Raw genomic sequence first — 20,876 nt, forward strand, 5'->3', positions numbered from 1 at the left:
TTTCATTTCTTGAAGATGCTTCTGTTCTGTATGGGCATAATTAGTCTTAGTGACCGTCTCCCAAGGGAGTGTCTGAGCTGGAATGCAGCCACCCTGAAGACACAGTATCATGAGAAGGTTACCTGAAGAAAACAGGCACGTCCTCCTAAGCTCCCTACCTATTCTCTTTCTCCATCCCCATATCCCATATGCAACCTTTTTCACACAGACCCAAGTACTCGTTAGTTCCTCAACTCTTCTGAAGGACAGACCAAATATTTGCCAAAAAGCTCTCACCTTTTTTGGCACCTTACATGCAACATGAAACACACCATAGGCTGACTATAGGCATCACATCCACTCTCCCAACACCACCATACAACTCAAATGCACAAGTCTCATAAAAGGCGTCTTTGCGTGTGGAGCATACTTGTTAAATGTGTGTGATGGCCCCTCTAGTGACTAATCTACAGAGGAGAATTGTTCATGTTTTGTAGCTACACATGCTGTCTTCAGATCATCCTAAAAAGCAGAGATGAAGGCACACCTTCCACAAAAGCACTCTCCTCCTGCCCCAGAACAAGACTTCTCCCTGCCTTTTTGATTAAATATCCATCAACAAAAGTATTTCTTTGTTTTAAGTGAATCCAGAAACCAAGTGTCCGAGCTGTTGTTTTTTGCAGTTTCCTGAACTGACCCCACTTCTCTACACAATTTATCATTGCTTTCTTTGTGCTCAAGAAACATTCAAAGACATTGAGTACAGGCCCTAAAAGTACACGTGCCTGCACAGGGCTGTCTCTACACATCCTGAAGCTCTGTAGACTGAATTCTCTAAGATTTGGAGCTTGGGGAAGAAATGCATTCAGCAGACGTGTCGTGGGCAGGGGCTGGGAAAGGTATTGCCAGAGTGGAGTGTAAAGGTTCATATGTTGGAGAGAAAAATCACAAACATTCCCCAGCAACTGGGATCATGGTCCATCCCCAAGAAGGGCTTCACATCTGGAAAGAAACTGCCTGCGGGTAATTGGGTTTGCTAGAGTTGCCTCTCTAATTAATAAGTGATTTGACTTGGAGATTGGAAATAATAGTTGAAATGATGGCATAAGCACAGGGGCATTGGGGCTGCTGCTGCTGTACTACTAAGAAAGGACTTTCCTGCACAGTCTAATGACACTATATGGCAGTTTGAGGAATGTGAAGTTGTTTGCCCAGGAGACCAACAATGTGATAATATTGGCATATAACCTTCTAGTATTTGAGTAATTAGTTGCTTAGCTACTTTGGATAGGTCATTATTTTGCAAACTGGAAACATTTGCAAGTGGTGATATTTTCCTCGGTATGGTGAAAGAGCTAAACCTATTCTGGCAGTGTTCAACTCCTAGAAATATATATGCATAAATTGTTTCTAATGAGACCATCTGCCTTTTATAGCCCCTTTGGAACTAAATAGTACCCAAAGACCACTCTGTCTTTTAGATATCTGTGGTCAGAAAGGCTGCTCCTGGCAATAACAGTATATAGGCTTTTTGCAGATAGAGGAGCTTTTTGATTCCTACATTTCAAGACGTGTGTTTGTGTGCGTACGTGTGTGCGCGGGCGCATAATACTGCTTATATTTCTTAAAATTAGTAGAAATCACTGGTCCAAATCTATTAAGAGATAGCATCTGGTAGCTTATCCAGATAATAAATTAATATTTTCAAAGGTAACAGAAAGTCTGATCTTTCACTCACAGGGCTGAGGGGATCTTTGCAAAGCTTCTTCACTGTGTCTGCATCTTCCTGTATTTGCAAATGAATAGCATTATTTTAAAGGAATACCCTCAATTTAAAATCACAGCTGAGAGTGAAGTGATCATGCTGAAGTGCTCATATTTTTACTCTGGTATAAAAACTGTGCGATATGCAGGGTGCTGTGCACTCTCACAGCTCCCACTGAGCCCAGCCCGTCACCCTGCAAGCAGGGGACACAGAGGGGCTTAGCACCACTCAGTCCCCAAGCAGCTGTCATCCTGGTGCCCACATCAGGCCTAGGGAATAAGTTTCTTCTTTTACTTGTGTTTATAAGCATACACCAGCTACTTAAAAAACAAAAAATACAGTAACCTGTAATTCAGCACTTGCCTCCTCCTTGCCTTTTCTGGGCTGGAGCCGAGTGAGTGAGAATAGCAGAGTCAGGTGCTTTTCTTCACAGCCAGCTTTCAGTCAAATCCCCTTTCAAGTCCTTCTGTGGCAACATAGACTTTTAAAAAGCCTCCACTGCATGTTTGTTTGTTTGTTGTTTTACTCTGCAACCACATGGCTGTATTGGCATTAGTCTGAGGCTTCGTAAAGCCATACTCCGTGTGGTTTCTCTTTAAATACTCCCTGTGGTTTCTGCCTGAGGAGATGAGGCCTTTGGTAGGCGCTGGCTTTGCCTCAGAGGGACGGTGTGCGCAGGGCAGAGCAAACCAGTCCCACAGTGCTAATGGAGCTAGTGTCAGACTATCACCTAGGCATACAAAAATACGCACTTTTTTTTGCCCTGGTGAGCTGAACGTGTACAGCATCAGCTCTGCTTGCCCCAGAGGAGGTGTCTTCCTCCTCCCGCATAGCCCAATGCCCAGAGCGTGCTGCCTGTGCCATCATCCCTCACCCTGCTCCCATCATGGCGGCAGGCCAGGCCACACACACTGGTGCCCAGTGGGACTGTGCCTGTTGAATGGGGAGATCACTGAGGGACTGATCGTCTTCTCATCCCTGAGGAGACCCTTCCCCTCAGCCTAGGGCTCCAGCTGCTCCAGAGACCTCAGGCAGATGCACAGCCTGGACAAGCCCACAGCCGTGAGGCCAGCGAGCAGCAGCAGGCAAAGGCAAAACCCCCCACCCTGTCCCAGGGAGAGTAGCGGCAAGCACAAAAGCAGACAGGAAACTTAGTGTAGGCACAGCCTTGAGCCTGTTTCTGAATTAGCTCAACTAAAAGCCATCGGTGCCCCTAGGAAGGCTCATGGGAGGGGTTTTTTTAGGGCGTACCTGGTAGGTGACCAGCCCTGAGGCAGTCAGATGTTTCCATGATACTCTGTCTTGAATTAAATATTATCTGCCAGGTCATGTTAATTAACATTCCATCTGTCATAACACAGCAGGGTAGTGAGCTGAAGGGGGGAGGATAAACACTTTCCTATTCACTACCTGCTGTTAATTAGTGGAGGAATTAAATAATAATTTTTTTTTTTAAAAACCCAGACCTGCTGCACTCTTTTTAAGGGTTGGTAAATCAGTGCTTTATAGTAACTCAGCTGCTTGGGGTGAATCTAGGGTCTCAACTACATCCAAGATTAATCCAGAACTTTAGTCAGTGAACCTAGTGCATATTCGCGTCTTAATTACAACCTGACAGTAGCCATGCTACACACAGCTCAGGACAAATGCACACTCAGGAGGCTGAGGGTTGGAATTTTTTCAGTCATCATCTCTGCACCCCAGGAAAAAAGATCTCTCCCTTTGAAATCTCACTTGCCCTATTTCCTCTCAGAGGAAAGTTTTTCTGGGAAGTTTGATAAAACTCCTTTGGTGTTTTTAGAGCTGTAGTTCTTTGAAATGTATCTGAACTTTCCTTTAGAGAACTTTTTCCTTTTTTTTTTCCTTTTTTCCTTTCTCAGCTCAAACACACTCCACAATTGCTTGGCCTTGTTGTGTACCTGTCTGAGGTAGGTTAACTATCATAATAAGAATATCAATGAGTCAGCATTAGTGTCTTGTCCTATTTTTTAAAATGTGATTAAATCCATTTTCTCTTCTCAGGCCAAGAGTCCAGTAATTACCCCAGAATTCATTATTTTAACTTAATTTACAGGTAAGTATTTGTATGTACCTTTGTGAGAGATAATATAACACGTGGGAGTTCTTATAAGGTAGATAGCTCTGCACCAAATGCATTCACCACCACAGCTACATCAGCAGTGAGAACATTTAGTGTGATCCTGCCTCACACAGGTGCCTTCACGCCAAGCTAACCAGTCACAGTTAGCTTGATGCCTGCTGAAGTGACATGTTTTGCTCTTTGGTAGAGACCTCTTTTTGTAGTTTTATCTAGCCAGCTTTACTGCTACATCTGCATTCACAGTAGAAGCTCTTTGCCAGTGCAGAGCAGCAGTATTCCTCTACCTACAAAGCACCCTGATGCAGATACCGTGTGACTTAGCGCTAAGAGGACAGCTCTGACAAAGGGCTTGGTCCCTGTTAGTATTTGTTACTGAGATAATGGGATTTTCAAGATATGGGGATTGGGGAGAGAGTTTACTTGGTTTTTGAATATAATGGCTGGACTTCGTTTTGGTATTGTTTCCAGTTAAACACACTTTAAAGCGGAACTTTGTTTTTTTCTTGACAAGCTTGTTAGTTTGCAAACACAGAGTCTCTATCAGTAGGCCAGGTCTTCTGCAAATATGTGTCTTAATGTGGTTAAAGGCCATCTATACACAAAAGTTACCATTTGGTTTGTAAACCACATCCCCAGGGATCACAGGGGGACTTCCCTTGCAGATTTTGTCGGAGCTCCAAGACACCTTCCTCTGGACTGGGTCACAGCTCTGAGATGTAGTAACATCATTACGCGTCTTTGTGTGTTTCAGTAAAAAAGAGCTGAAGTTCACATCTTGGTCAAGAAAAGACAGCAGCCATTACAGTAAATCAACATGAGCAAATTGCTTCTGTTGCACTGAGAATGGTGTGGCCAGCGTCACTGTTATGCACATGGATGCAAAGTTATGTGCATGCAAGGATGTTCAACCACAGGCAGGAAAAATAAAAGTTCAAAAGAAAACGCAAGATGTAGGCAGAGCAGAGACCTCTCCCACCCTTCCTGTACAGAAGTGGACGATCAGAGATAGATGGACAGCAGGTGAGGAGCAGGGATGAATCTGTGGGAAATCTAAAAGCGTGCCAGGTTTAGTCCCTTTCATTGTAATTGTAATTGTAATTTGCTCGCGTGACAGATCCCCTGGAGAAAGAGGGGGAAGTGGCAAGACAAACGGCTACATTCATTTTCATAGGCTTGGGCACTGAAGGGCGGAATCCACATTTGCACAGTACTTGCTGTCTTGTAGTGTTTCACAGAGTAGGGGCACAAGTAGGAATTTTTACTCCATACTATCTCTGACATGAGGTGGACTCAGCAGAAAATACCTACCTGAGTGTGACTAGTATCAGAGATTAAAAAGTGGTTACATTTTAGGAAATATGTCATCTTTGTGCTGCCATGTACCTTGCTGTGTAATCAAGGTTTGAGTTGTTTGAGACAGAGAGATGTACACGAAAACCCTTGACTAGCAGGTGGGTTCTGGCCATGGCTTCTGACCATACCCGTGACACAGGCCCACCACTCCACCTACGAGCAAGCACTGCACACATCCTTGCCTGCTCAGCCTCACGCCAGGCAACTGAACACTGTCAGGTGAATTTTGGTCATCAGGCAGGGCAAGATCCTAAACCACTGTGCTGTCTTTTAGTGCCTCTTTTAGCAAGGCCCACCTCTGAGGCAGCAAGCAAAGCAAAATATTTTACCTAGGGTGCTGTTTAGCTTTGCTTCTCGGCCAATTGTGGCTATCTTAAACAGTGCAATCACTGTCCCACTAGCAGAATTAATGGGAAAACATTCTTGCAATCAGCTTTCTGAAGGTTACACTGGTAACTCTCCATCTTCTACCCAGCTGTAGGTGAACTGTGAGAGGGTGGATGCCTATGTGTGCTCTGTGTACCTGCACATGGGGACTATCTTTACTTTAGTTTCTCTTCCACATGTATCTCCATTCTGACATGAAGAATGTGATCAGCAGCTTTTCCAGAGACAAATTGTACTTATTTCTGGCGTCATAGTACAGTCAGGAGGGAAAGTGTCTTCACCTCCACCTGCCAGTGCAGACAACGCTCCCAGATTACTAGAAACAGCAATCCCTCCAATAAGCCCTGGTGTTAAAATGTTACATAAAGCACAGTGATTGGCAGGATCCTCTCTTTGTGTTCTCCTTCTGCCTTTTCTCCCTGGTCTTCAGTGTCAGCTCTATCTCCATAGGGCTGCTCCAGCCCTTTCTGATTTTATTTTATCCTCCTTGCACAAAGGCTGTTTTCTTTCAGGACTTGTCCCGGTTCCCCGAACTATTTTTACCAGTTTCACCTCAGCCTCTCCGCATTCTGACTCACTGCTGGGAATCCTCTCTTGGACCATTCCTCCTTCCCTTGACTCCACAGCATCACTCCTCCTCTGCTAGAGGTCAGAGCACACTTCTCGATTCCTGGCTATAAAAAAGGGACATTTTGGAAATCCAATATCTGGGGGCGGATTGACCGTTGCTCCTTCCAAAAGCAGAGCAAACAGGCCTCCCTGGCTTTCCCAGGGCTTAGCCAAAGTTCCCACTGCTCATGAGGTTTCTGCACTAAAAAGGGAAGTGCACTCTAGCACTTCTGCTTGGTCCCTGTGCATTGTCCTTTGGATGCTAGGCATCTCCCAAAAGAGACTGGGCACTGAGTGGGAGCTGACATGACCCCTACGTGGTTGGAGACAGCATCTCCCTGGAGCCGACCGCCTTCAAAGGCAAAACTCCTTCCCTTGTTCCCACCTCCTGACATTGCTCACGCAGAAAGTTGTTCCCCTTGTCCTTTTAATAAATTTTTTAAAGGCAATAAATCTCCACTTCTTTTAATAATTCATTTTCATCCAACCAGATTCCAGGTGGGTGTTTAGGCTCTTACTTTCTCCTGCAACTTGGTAGATGACAAGGAGCCTGGAAACCTTAAAAATACCACTTAAAAATACCTGCTTTCACACACCTGCCCTCAGCCTCCCTCACAGCCCAGGAGCTGCTGGTTTGGCTGACTGGCTCCGGCAGCAGAGACTTAGTGAAGCTGTATCTTTAAGAGCTGCATCCTCTCCCAATGCCATGCCTTTGGGGTTGTGCTCTCCCTCCCCCAGACCTTAGATTCCCTCTCTGCAGGATGTCAGCTGTCCTCCTTGTCTCCTCCCTTCAGTGGGATGGCTTTCTCTGCTCTTACTGTGATAAGAGTTTGTTCTCTTCTCCAACATACCCTGAGCTACTGCCGCTCTCTGCATTTTTCTGCTTTGATACCTGCATTTATGTTCTGATTTCTCTCTCTCTCCTGGGGCCATACTGCTTTTCTTTTCTCACCCAAAGCAGCTCTGCCATAAAGACAGGTATTAGTAATAGCACTGGGCTCCGTCAATGAAGCAGAGTTCAATTTACCCTTTGCAGAGATGATACGGAATCAGGCACAGGCAAGAAACGTCGGGCTAAGATTTATGTGGGACTGTTTGTCTAAATGGGTTCCCTACTTCCTTATTTCCACGGAGCAAGGAAGCTGCCAACATCTGCTCTGTGCCTGATACCGCCTCTGATTCCACTTTTTCCCAAGAGACAGAAGCAGGTGATTTCCCAGGTTGATGGGGTTTTTTGTATCAAGGGCTCCATTTCCACCAGGCAGATAGATAGGCACGGGGCATGCGTTTGCTCTGCAGCCTACGTGAGCAGTGGAAATCCTTAGCTCCAGGCAGCTCGTACACCACTTGCTCTCTGAAGGAAAGGGGAGACACAGCTTGAGGTCGGCAGAGGCTGCCTGTGGTGGGCACGAACGCAGAGAAGCTCTTGCTTTGCTCAGGCACCCTGAGTTTCGACATTCTCCAGTCCTCACCAGTCCAACCCACTGTTGTTTCCATTGCTACTGTTATGCTGTGGTGGGGTCTGAGATCCAGTGGGGAGAAGCGATGCTTCTCTTGCCCGTGCTGTGGCAGCCCTGTCTCCTGTGATACGATGTGCAGCTCCTGGAGAGCAAGCACCAGGTCCAGGGAAGCAGCTGGGCACTCCCTGGGTTGGGGGCTGAAGGAAAACTCCAGTGAGCCGCAGACCCACAGAGACTCTTCTACATCCAGGCTCCAATTAAAGATAAATCCAGTTTTATGACTAAGGGTGATGTGGTTTATGGCTTTTGAGACATGTGCTAAAGCTCCTGTGTGTCACATGCAACACACTGCATGGCTGTGCAAGTGTCCCAGGATTTTACTCTGCAGATACTTCTGCCTTCAGATGGAAGGGGACATTCAAACTAACGAAAAATAGGCTGACTTTATACTAGCCTTGCAACAAAATAAATTGAGGAGAATGTGTTAACTTTTGTTTTATTTAACTTTGCCAACTTTCAAGTCAGCTCTTAAGCACCCAGAAGGTTTTAGAAAATGTTTAATCTAGCTCAGACAATTTCCTGAACTCCCTAACTGGACCACCCCATTTTCTGAAACGCTGCCAAAAGGCCTCGGTTTTACTCACGGGCTCCAGCATACTGCTCTTTCACAACTTCTCGCTGTCCTTTCGCCCCCACCCTCAAGCCGTTGTGCGTGCCTTAATATAGTCCAGAAACAGGAACCTCCTCAGCCTCACTGTCAGTGCCTGATGAAGCAAGCCCTGCTGATAGCCACTGACTGCCCCAGCTTGCCCATAGCCTGCTCCAAGTGTGCCTTGCCCACCCTCCTGGCTCCCCCTGCCCCTGGCCTCAGCCTCTGATCATTATGTCTGTCCCTAGAGAGTCCGGGGATGCTCCCTGCCGTGGGCGGATGGGACAGTGGTGTCGTCTTTCTTCACCCTGGCTCACACGCCAGGTTTCCTGTCCTGCTGTCCCTGTCCAGCTTGTGTTTGGCAAAAAAACAACAGGAGCTGTATCTCAGGGTCACGGGACAGATACGATGGTAAGCATCGCCTCTCTGCTCTCACCTCCCTCACCACTGCACGCTGTCTATGCAGCTGTCCCAGGGCAGGGAGCAAGAAGGGGCATGCATGGCATGCAAGGATGCTGTGCCGATGCCAGAGCCCTCAAAGATGCAACTTTCAGACCACAAAAATTATTTCTTTTTCCAGCAAAGCTGGAGCACAGCACAGTTTTAACCAGGCTGCAGCACACCGGGGTTTTAGTCACTCTCCCGCAGAGCCTAAGTTGCTGTTTGGAGGCTTATCGCCATGTGATAAAAAGTTTCCTCCTGAAACTTAGTTTCCTGCTCTTCTCCAGTGCTTCACTCTGTTGTCCACCCACGCCATTGGCTCTAAATAAGGGCAGAGAGCTCCCTAGAGCTCTCCACCACCTACTCATCACCCTGCTGTCCTTCCTCCCCTGCCCACATGCCTTGTCCCCTCTTGGTCACAGAGGAGGCAGGAGGACAGGAAAAAATAGCTGGGCTTTCCCAGGGATTTCTGGAGGGATTTGCCCTCTTTCTCTCCCTGGACCTGGATCTGGCTGCCCCATCTTTAGGATTTTTACTGGAAGAGATATCATTCAGCCACAAACCCAAATGAAATAAGAAGTTGGGGGTGAAGAGGATAAAGACAGCAGTAAGAAAAGTGATTAATTACACTGCTAGGGTCACACGTCTGCCTGCAGCTTCTTGCTGGCTAAAACTGGCAGAGCGCATCAGAAGCCATCCGAAGCCCGTGGGGTCAGAGCTAGCCCTGCAGCACAGCCCTGCTGTGGGATGCTCAGTCCCAGTATGTGCAGGAATGGGGAGGGGTGGCATTCCCAACTCCCCAGACAAGGCCGGGGGTAGCAATGAAACCTCCAGAGTGGAGGGCTTTCCTCCCCTCTCCCTCAGGAAGCAGCTCTGCCGCAGGCGAGACACTGCCAGTAGGGAACAGCAATTTTCTCCAAGCAAACTTTTCCCAGGGGCAAGGGCTTTCCTGAGGGCAGAGCCATCCCACACTGGCAGGGCTGGGTTCTCACATTTCCTGGGGTCTTGCAGGTGTCGTGCAGCTCTTAGGAGGTTAAACCACCTGCTTCCACTTGCTGGAAGTCTCTGCTCCAAGTGTGGTGGCACACAGGGTCTTCCACAGCTTCAGAGCCAAGGAGTTACTGCTCAGATATAATTTCCCTATCCTTCACAGTATTATTGCAGGAGGGAGAGGATCAGCAGGTACGCAAATCACAGTAGGTGGGGGAGAGAGGAAGAGCTATGCTAAAAAATTAATAAATGCCACAGTGGTTTTGCTGTTCAAGCTCTCCGGTGCCTTTTTAGGAAAACTAATGTGTTTGCAGAGTGACTGCAGGCATGATGGGAAGAGGGAAGCCAACCTTCCCCCCTCTTCTGGCTCCTGTGCTGGGTCAGATAACAGGATCTCCTGTACAGTTGGGGCAAGGGACCAAGCAGCCAAGATCCCCCAAAACACAGACATGCACACACTGTGCACAACTGCAGCATGCCCCCGCCTCGGACACCTGCACGCTGAGGAGACAAGAAAGCAGATGATGGCAGGAGCACAGCAAAGGCTCCCTGTTAAGCCAGTGTTGAGCGAGGGAAGGGACTCCCCAGTGTGTCCATTGCTGCTGGGAGTGACTGTGGTCCCTGACACACTGGGCTGAGCTGAGCCTTCATGCCATGCTGCAACAGCACAGCACGCCTGCTCCTCTCGCCTGGTTGTCATCTGTCGGTGGCCAAAGCCAGGCAGCAGCCCCAGGGTGAGCAGGCAGCTGAGTTCTTCCTTCACCCTGAGTACCACCCTATCCCAGCTCCCAGCTCCAAGCCCCCTGCCCAGGTCTGATTTAAATGGCAGGCAGCATGTCTGCACCCCCACCTCACCTAACCCCAGAGGGTACACACAGTCAGGGGAAGCGGCTAATGACAAGCTAGAGTGATTTGGATAAGCCCCTCGGTGCCCGATCTCAATTTCTAAATAAATCTGCTTTAAATTACATTGATTTATGATTCACATATTTTTTATTTGATCAGTCAGTGGTGCTGCAAAACCTTCAGGGCTTAAGGTGTTTCTAATCTCCCCATCCTGTCGGATGGCAGCACTGCTTGCAAAAGGCTTGGTTTTTAACCCCTGAATCCACCAGCCACTCAGCCAGGAGTGGCCAGAAGCAGGTCTCCTGTCCTCCTACTGGGCTGTCTCTTTTCCTGGCTCTTGTACATCATGGTGGCCCGGTGTGATCATGGCATAGGTTATCCAGCATCTCTGGGGTCCCCTGCTGTCAGCCTGGACACTTAACATGAAATTGGGGTGAGGATATCTGGGACACTGACTGTGACAGTACACATCTCTGGGAGTTTACAGTTTAACATTTGTACCAGGAAATCAGTTCTCTCAGTGTCACAGGGTTAGACAAATACCTGATAAAGAAATAAACCTGTCAAATACATTTACTTTACAAAAAGACTGAGCCCTGCAGAAGTCTCTGTTGTGTATTTTGAAAAAATGCCTTACGCCTTCACAAACAGACTGCCTGGGATACCGCATTCCTCTGTGCTCTCCGGAGCCGCCTGCAGCACAAGAGGGACCGTCCTTGGGGCTGTTCTGCTGTGATCCGGCACCAGCTCCCGAGCAGACCCACTCTCGTCCTCCTCCTTCTCCAGTGCTGGCTGGGCAAGGGATGGGTCTGACTCACCTTGCTCTGCCTTCAAAGCAACACTGAGAGCCACACCAAGAACCCAGGGTTACCGCAGGTGAAGTTAAGGCAATCCCTGAGTGGGAAAGACTATGGTCATTAGAAACTTTTCTGGATGTTGGAAGCCCTGGCAAGTCCAGCACGGGCTGAGCACAGGGCTGTGATTTTGGGCTGACATTTAGCTGTAGAAATAAGCCTGGGAAGGGATTTTCTGGACCTCTCCAGCCTGCGCTGCCCCTGCCCAAGCTCACAAAATAGCCCGAGCCCAAGCACTTGGGCAGCAGTGGTTGCTCTCCTCCTGACCGCACTTGTTTACTATTAAATAACCTTGAAGACAGAGACGCTGCTTTGTGTCCACAGAGCCGTGAGCTGGTCTGAGCTACTGGTTTCTCCAGAATAACACACCCTCCCTTCTCTAATGTTTCCCAACAGCGAGAGCTGTTGCTTACTACCCAGGGCCTTGACTCCCAAACTAACAAGGCACCTTTTCGCTGCAGTGTTATTTGCATCCCTTTGTTGACTTTGCTAATCAAGGTCTCTCCTGAGCCTTTGAAAACAGTGGCAATCAAAAGCACGCTGGCTCTTTGGGCATGGCAGCCATTTCAGGCAAGGTAACCCCTTGGGGACCAGACACTTTTGGTCACTAGACTGTTAACGGCTGCGTGGGAAGCTGGTGGATGAACTGAGCAGCCAGGCTCGGGAGGAACACGCTTACCCATCTTTCTGAGCCAAGGTAATGCCACACTGCCACCAAAAGGGCAGCGCTTCGTTGCCCGCCCCTTGCCATGCTCCTGCAGCCAGGCACCACTGCCTCCTAGCCTTGCAGGGGGTTGGGATGCCCACCCACTTTGTAGACCCCCACCCCGAGGGTCTCCTGGGCCTGGCTTCTGCCGGGTTAGTGAGTGTAACCAGCTCATGGGGGTGCAGGGGACATTCCCAGAGGGGCCCACCCCATCCAGCAGCAGCGATCCCTGGGACAGGCCCTGCTAGGTCTGTAACGAGGCTCCCCAATCCCCAGGTGCTTGCAGCAGCCAGTGGGTAGCACAGGTAGCCTCCCTGAGCTGGGGAAGCCAAATTGACCAGGGCAGCTACAAAGCCGCCCTCATGACATGGAGCTAAGAGGCAAAAGGATGAACCCCTTACTCTGCATCTGCTCCCATCTCATGCTTTCCTCTGCATGGAAATCCACATCAGAGCCCACCTTAACTCTGCCTGTGGGTTGGCCCAATTCAGAAAGGGGATTTTTTTTCTGTGTGTAGACTGACATATCACAAAGATACTCAGCACTGATCTTTCCCCTAAGATGTGACGGAAGGGGGGGATAAGATATCCAGGTCTGAACTATTTGTTTCAGTTCCCTCAGCATTCTAAGCCACTTGTTTCAGCATCTCAGCACGGGAGCCCGAGCCTGGCCCCACCGAGCGGTCAGACACCAAATGCCCATTAGAATTCTGTGGTGGGGGAGGAACTTCTCCTAAACAAGCACCCACAGACCACTGACCTAACACATGGCAGGTGCAGCCCAGGTCTCCCCGTTCCCGGCACTGGGCTCTGTCATTAACAGCGGTGGTTTGAGTGCAGCCAGGCCAGGCTGTTAGAGAAGAGTCCCTTTGGCGCTTGTTGGCTCCAGCGCTAAATTTGCATACTGTATTTGTCAAGGGTTATTAGTGTTGATCAGCTGTTAAATAATCTGCCCTTTTCATTTCAGGAGGCCTGTCAGGACTTGCCTTCACGTAGGCTTTACTTAAACAGGAGTTTTATGGCATATTGGAAAAGGGTTTTCATTAGAGAGCCTTTCCCTTGAAATTTCGACAGCTACAAATACTAAATGCTGTCTCTGACATCACGGGCGTCTGCCACATGTATTGCCTAACCCTCTACATCCTCAGCACATGAAAACAGCTGCAACCACAGAGCAGTGGAAATCAGGAAAACCAGGAAATCAGGCCCCACTGGCACCCCTCATTGTGCCAGAGAAGGACGTGAGAGAGGAGATGAAGAGAAGGACAAGATCCCACATCAGAAAATCAAATTATCTCCTGCTGGAGAAAAGCGCTGAGAGGTTGCTGTATACAGGTTTTAAAAACAGCCTCACCTTGCTCTGTGCCTGCAGGGATGTAGTCTTTGAGATGACTTAGAAGCTGCATCTCACCATACTCGGTTTTAGCTATGTCTCTTCAAGGCCATACATCCTTTGCAATTAGCCAGCAACAGGAGCTCCTGAGCCTGGGGTGCCTGGGAGCACGGGCCAGCAGTTCAAATGGGGTGGCTAGTGACTCACAAGGGAACAGCAGGATGGGGTAAGAACCGCATTCGGCCTCATGGTTAGGCAACACCGTCAAACGCCTCTGGAAAGTCAAGCCAGGATAAAAAAATAACTTGAGGAGTGCGAGGAACTTCACAATAACCAGCTGGTTCCCACACATGTAATTATGCCCAGTACCTTACAAATTGTTAAAAGAGCCAGAAAGGAATGAAGAACATAGGTGCAGCAGGGAGCTGAAGAGGGTTTTGTTATGCATACTGGCTAGTCTTGAATAGCCCAATAGAAAAATAGTTGTGCTACTTTGTGGGCAAAGGACCTTCACTGTTACCAGCAAGTGAACTAAAATACCTGCCTGCAGGATGGCCCTCCGCTCCATATCTCCCATTCCTCCTGCCTGCAGATTTTATGCAGCTGTTAACTCCAAGGGCTTTTCCTTCGGAACAAGGATGTACCTTCCCCACGCACTACCCTCCTTCCTCCTGGGGCTGAGCCATCACTGCTGTCAAGGTGGTACCCACGATGAGCACCTGCCAGAGGAGATAATGGGGAGCAGGGGGGGGGGGGCCCTGCGGAGCCACAATGGCCACGTTTCCCTCAGCCGTGCTGGAGCGATGCAAGTAAGACGAGAGGGCGGCAGAGGGTACTGCACCAGGCACAGTCTTGGCTTTCTCTCCCACCACTCCTCTGGGGAAAAGAAACAAAAGCAACTATGAAAACCAAACAATTTGACTGTAACGAACCATAAAACACGGGATCAGCTGTCTGCCCCTCACTCACCTCGCCAGTACAGGGACTTGGCTGTGCCTTGATGGTTCTGCCCGCGTTACGGTCATCAGGCGACAAAGCCTGCGGTTAGAATTGATTAATTGATTTGTACATTAAATAGGTATTCCTGCTCAATTATTGGCAGGTTTCCTAATGGATTACTATTTAAACGATTGAGATATTTTAAATTACATGTTATTTTACAGATGCACATTTACGTAAAAAAGAGCACCCCTTGCATCTATTAACATATTAAAGAGCAAATAAAACATCCAGGCTGATATAATGCACAATGTGGCATTACTCTGGGTGCTTCCTAAGCTAGGGAAATCTTATTTGTTTAATAATAAGTTGGTCATGAATATGCAAATCTGCATCAGTGCAGTACCTCACTGCTGTCACTATTAATGAGTTGCAAATTAATGTGACAACAAAAGGAAAATCTATTTAGTGGCAGATTTGTAGTTTGTACCTGGCTCAAGAGAGCAACCGTCTACAGTCACATCGGTCTGCTGGAGCAAAGTGTGCACATGGCGCGGACGAGGTTTGCTTCAGGGCTGGCAAACCAGAAACAAGCAACTGTGCCGTCTTCTCCCCCCAGGGGTATTGCTCCTAATAATCCATCATGCTTAACTTGCAGGAAAATACAATCTCTTCCCTCCGCAATCACGGTAAGCTCATGCAAAGCACACTAACGGGTGAAATGCAGAATTAACAAGACTGATGTAGGTGGGAAGACGGTGTGGCCGTGGTACTTAAAGATAACTTCATCTTCTTCTGATCTGTTTCGGGATTTTTTTCCCCTAACAACGCTACAAGCTCACAAAGTGAAACTTGCGGATTCCAGTCACTTTCTTCTCCTGTCCCTCCTTCTAGAAGAAATGGAACAGTGAATAAACACATTGAGAAAAGACCTAATGTACATTTCCATAACTGTGCCATTTGACTCCTCTGTCTTGTGTAATGGCACCAAGCCCTCTCCTACCAACACTGGACCCACACTGAAAAATAAAATATGATGTTCTGCAAACAATTTTAAACAGATATGATGCTGTTTTTTCAGTTAGCTTGCATCTGTGCAAGTTTAAAGCAGCAATGTGTGCCTTTTTCCTGTACGAACTGAAGAAATGATGCTGAATGTTCACCAGCAGCCCCGCAGAGCCTGGGAATGGCAGCTGCCTGCATTTACCACACCCTGACACCTTGTTCATATTAATGCACAAACGATGGGTCTCATCTATAGTTGCGTTATTTAGCACAGAAATGAAGGGAGGAGCCAGCTTCAAACTCTTTGATCCATGAAGGAGCTTGGCCCCAGGGAGCAGTTTTTAAGACAGTTTCCATTCTGCTGCTGTGATCATACGAACTAGAAGCTGTGTCAGGCTTCCAGCAGGCACCTGGGCTCTCCCTTTAGTAGATTGCTCCCTAAACTGCACAAACAAGGACCAAACGCCTCTGGCCCTTGCTTGCCACTCACCATTTGGTATTTGGTGCAAATGTCCAGCTAGGACACCAAAGCCAAATGGGAAGACAACAGCAAAGCAAAAGAAATGAGAAGAGTGTCCAGAGGAAGCAATAACCCAAATAGGAGACTCCCAGGGCTAACCCCACTATGCAGAACCCAGTCCTCTTGGGTAAGGGAAGAAGACGAAGGAGGAGTTCAATATTTTGTGGTCCTCAGCAGCTTATCTCAGAGGAAACCTCCCAGAACTGCCCATGCTGTGGCTTCCCCTGCTGCCAGGCAGACAGGTATTTCCTGAGACTTCCCAACCCGCACCAAGTAAAAGTTTGAGAAAGGAAACTCCCTTCACTGAGACTCACCAGCCTGCTCTAGCTGGAGATGGTTGGTTTTTTTTCCCCTATTGCACCAGTGGTTTTCCAACACCTCCCATGGGGCAACTCAACCTCCTAGCATAGTAATAAGCCCAAGTGATAAGCAGGGGAAACTCAAGGAAACACCTTGGCTTGGGCCCCAACAGCACCAACACTGCACTTTCCCCTTTGCAGAAGGCAGGACCTGGGATCAGCGGGGTTTTACCATCCCCAAAGGCTGCGTTTCTGTTTCCTTATTTTTTATTAACCTGGAGCAATGCCAGCAGTGTGAAGCAAGTCTGGCCCATGGAAGATGCACGAGAAAGTGTTTTAAAGGAGAGCAGCGTAAGTCCAGAAGCTGAAATGCTGAACATCAGCGTCCTCCCAGCCCTGCCCTGCCATGACGGTTGGAGCCAGCTCAGTCCCCAGCTCTGTGCCATGCAGGATTCAGCCGGTCCCGGCGCTGGCAAGGCAACCAGTGTTTCAACTCCCCTGCCTACATTCACCTTCACTGAGCTCACTCCCTCCCGGCACACTGCCATCTCTCCTCTCCTCAAGGTAACCATCTCCTGGGCTTGCCTACTGCAAAACCACACGTGCAGCCAGCCTCTCCCATGAGTCTCTCCCAAACCGGCCAGAATAGGGTCAGCCAAGCCAGCCTAGTGCACCCAGCAGCACAGGACGCTGCCCTCCTACTTTTGCCAAACCCTCCGTGATCTTTTCAGGCACCCATGCATAACAAAGTCTCTTTAAAAAAAAAGTATATCCCAGAAGTTAAAATGGTTGCATTATGTCAAGGGACAGCACTGTGATCAGGTGTTCCCCACCACAGCCCTATTTTCAGAGCACAGACAAGCCCTGGGGCAGGCACACGCTTGCATTACAACAGCATGAGGCTGTTGCTGTATTTGAGCACGGATGCAAGCGCCAGCATGGAGAAGGCCCAACTGTACTCAGTGGAGATACTGGAAAGCTGACTAAGCAGAGACATTTGGGGAACACGTGCTCAAGATCATCTGAGGAGGAGCTGGCCAAAAGAGGAAGTCGTGTCAATCGTCGGCTTGCCTGCGGGGCACAGCAAGAAGTGAGGCGTCTGCCACGCACCCCTGGAAGTGGTACGAAGCTGATTTATGCTCAGCTCAAACCACCCAGGCATTACACAGCTGATCAGATAAAGGTGTCTGTAATAATTGCTTTTAATGTTCTCCTCTGCCTTCGTTTTTCTGGCTCACCTCTCCTTTCTGGGAAAAACAGGGCGTAAAAACCGCCGGCACAGGAGAGTAGGGATGTCTGTGTTTCGGTTCCTTGCAAAGCTGGAGGCTGGCTTAAAAACAAACTCAGGGCATGCACGTAAGCCGTACAGGAGAGAGCATCACCATCCTTATGCAAAGTCTGAAGAAAGATGTTGATGGCTGCATTAGGACTAAACTCCCCTGCCCTGTGGGGAGACAGGACTTCAGGTGCCAGCAGCAGACAGCTGTGGGACTCCCCTGTCACCTCTTAGTTCGGCTACAAAACCACCTTACCCTCTGAAACAATTCCACTGTAAGCCACGCAGTACAAACATTTGGCAAAAGACTCGATGGCAACACACCCACGAAAGGTGTGCAGCTTTCCTCTGGGGCACCTTCAGGAACCTATCATTCTCCCTTACCTTCAGGACGAGGGTAATTCACACCATTCCTTAAGCTCCCTCAAGATTTAAACTGCAATACGCTGTACATTAATCGAAACCTCTCAGCTTCACTGCTCCAGATGGAGAAACTTTCCCCCAGATTCTTTTCTCAGTCGGACCAGGTGCTCTGCTCGAGACCCCTTTGGTGGGTGTCCTGGCCCTCATCAGAAAAGCAGCACGATTTAAACATCTCAGCTGAAGCTTTTGGCTACCACAGGCCATGCTACTGTTAAAAACCGCCCCAAAGCAAAACTCAGACCTTGGGTTCACAGCAGGAACTTCTTTCCACAGAGGAAAGGCAGACCCAGATCCTTAAGAGTGGTCCTGCCCAAGCCCTGGGAGCTCAGCCTCTCAAGACGCAAGTTCCCAAGCAATGTAAAAGTGACATTCTGTTAACTGTCCCTTCAGATCCCCCCAAAGGGAGCTCACAGCCTTAATGCTCCACATTAAAACTAAAGCACTTACCGTGGTACTATTTTCCTCTCCTCTGCAGACACAACTGAGAAGAGAATTCAGTCAATTCAACTTAAAACGATGACAAAGGGGGGAAAATAATGGAACCTATTCACAATTCTTTAACCAAAAGGCAATGCAGAAAGTATTGTGAATACCGCTTTTAAACCTTGGTCCTGCAAAAGGCGCGCCCGTCTGATGTTTTCTTGTAGCCTGGAATTTGGAAACCAAGGCAGATTCTACCTCAGATTTTATCAGCTGCTCACCAGCACCTGTGGCAGCTCTGCTCCGCTTCAGGAACCGCATGCGGAGCCTCCTTTCATAAACATTAATGAGCCGGAGCTCATTTCACAACCCGGCACGGAATTAATGGAGTCACTTTAGCCTCTTCATTTCTCAACAGTTTTATTGCCTTTAAGAAAATTTTTGTAAAATATAAATACAAAGGCAGAAGATTTACTTACAAAGTTAAAACACAGATCTCAAACATAAACACACAATTCAGAAAATTTAGTTTATGTACAGTTTCAAGCAACTTCAACATATGTTAGTTTTTCAGTATTTTACAAGGTACAGAAAAAATAGTTCAAAGTCTTCTTTAAATAAAGAGCATAAAATGTTTAAACATATATAAACAATCCGGTTTGATGTGTGAAAACTAAATTTCACAGCTTTTAAATTAGGATATAAAAGTTCTTACAATTAGTTGATGCGTATGGATATGGTTTAATTTATATTACAAACTATTGAATTATATTCAATAGTGCTTACCTGGCCAAAGCAGGTAATTCTGTAAACAAAAAACCAAAAATAATATCACCAAGTGCCTTACCAAATTCTATCTCCCAAACAAGCCACACGACTTTGATCACATCACCTAGAAAAAGTATGTTCTGTGTAATCAGTGCTTTGTATGAAACAAAGTCAATGTGTGGGTGTGTTCTTTAAAAAAAAATGTGTTCCGAGTAATAACAAACTTATCCCAAAGCCTGTGTGCATTTAAAGAAACATTATATAACAATTTTGTAAAAACTGACTGAAGTTAAAAAAAAAATTCTTCCAAAATCCATCCAACTGGAATTCAGATCTCTTATATAAAGGAAAGATATTTTCATATTTAATAGTGTCCTTTCTTTACAGAAACAATTGCATTTGAACACATATACATAAAGAAGTAACTGTATAGAGCACTGTACATTAAACGGCCTGATGGTTTCACCAGAGGATGTCGAAGGGAGGGTCCTCGTGCGGATGCAACCAGTGAAGCGAGGAGCCGAGCAACGTCTTGAGTTCACTTGTGAACTCTACCAAGTCCAACAGCTCTTTGCTCTCCGGGTTAAACGCTTCAAGGTCTGTCGCGCAGAACAACTGGCTGAGGGAAGTCTGTTTGTAAAACTCAGCCTCCGTGATGGTGACAACTTCCAGATTGGGGAAGTTGCAGCGGAAGATGCGAGATGACATTTTTAGCCTCTTCACCACATCCGAGAGCAAAAGCCAGTTTCGTGGTCTGTGGAAGCGAAGGAGAAACAGGCTCCAATAACTGACACCAAGTTGCAAGCCACTTGACTCTTCACCGTATCACTGCACAAGAAACCCTCCCGCACAAACAACATCCCTGAAATCAAGGCCATTGCCCTGGGGGCCGAATGTAACAGATGTGCAGGCACGTACATATTTACTTGCAGTGCCTCAGCTTTGGGGAAGGAGCAAGATAAGGCCAGGGCTCCTGGGTGCACGCGTGGGTCAGCAGCCATCCCGAGGGCTGCTCACACCGGTGCAGGCTTAGCAAGTTAGGAGATGGCCTGGGGTTATAATCAGGAATTTCAGCACCTCTGACTTCCAGAGATGCCCACATTCAATACAAGTCAACAGAGGGTTTTTTCTCAGATTTAGGAATACATTTTCTTAATTTAAACCAGTTTTGCTGCTGAGTCTAGAACAGCAGAAACACTATCATTTCATCATCCACAAAAGTGTGTCCTCTCAGAAAAACAGAAAAGCCAGTTAAATAAAATTAAGAACACCTTACAAATGTGATATTCAAATTTAAGTGCCAGAAGCGCTTGTAGTTTGGCATGTTCTATCAAGGTGCCTGCCTGGGAGTCATCTGCGTACAAACATTTGTTCAGCTCGAGAGTATGGCACTCAAAACACAGCCCTGACAAGTCAGCCTTTCCCCTTCTCACCTCCTATTAGCTTATTTCTAACAAGCCCAGTAGTTATGCCATTGCTCTCTCATTTACATTAGATAAATGCAGACGCATTTCCCCACAGACACAAAGTGCTGCCATCCCAAGCAGATCGTCTCAGCTATTTTTACCCCAAACCCTGTGTTTGTTCTTACCCCTGAGAGAGACACACTTGAATGTTGTAACACGGCAAGGGAGGCTCATCCGAAAATTCAAATTCAAACACATCGCTAAAGCCATCTTCATCTTCATCACCTGGGCCAGGAGGATTTGCCAAGATATCAAATCCAGATTCATCTTTTGGATCTAAATAAAATT

The 20,876-nt window shown here is 47.6% G+C and overlaps 1 protein-coding gene across 1 annotated transcript in view; it reads right to left on the reverse strand.

Moving 5' to 3' along the window:
- Window positions 1–18,755: 18,755 nt before the first annotated feature.
- Window positions 18,756–20,876, reverse strand: part of BCOR (BCL6 corepressor) — a 38,896-nt gene continuing 36,775 nt past the window's right edge. Inside the window, exons 13-14 of the mRNA XM_010181787.1 lie at window positions 20,714–20,864; window positions 18,756–19,876 (exon numbers count right to left, since the gene is read on the reverse strand). Of these exons, the coding sequence (XP_010180089.1) occupies window positions 19,585–19,876; window positions 20,714–20,864 (443 nt within the window). The 3' untranslated portion in view covers window positions 18,756–19,584. The remainder of the gene's footprint in view (window positions 19,877–20,713; window positions 20,865–20,876) is intronic.

This window comes from Mesitornis unicolor, unplaced genomic scaffold (genome assembly GCF_000695765.1).
Source record: "Mesitornis unicolor isolate BGI_N332 unplaced genomic scaffold, ASM69576v1 scaffold5873, whole genome shotgun sequence".
Classification (NCBI taxonomy): Eukaryota; Metazoa; Chordata; class Aves; order Mesitornithiformes; family Mesitornithidae; genus Mesitornis; species Mesitornis unicolor.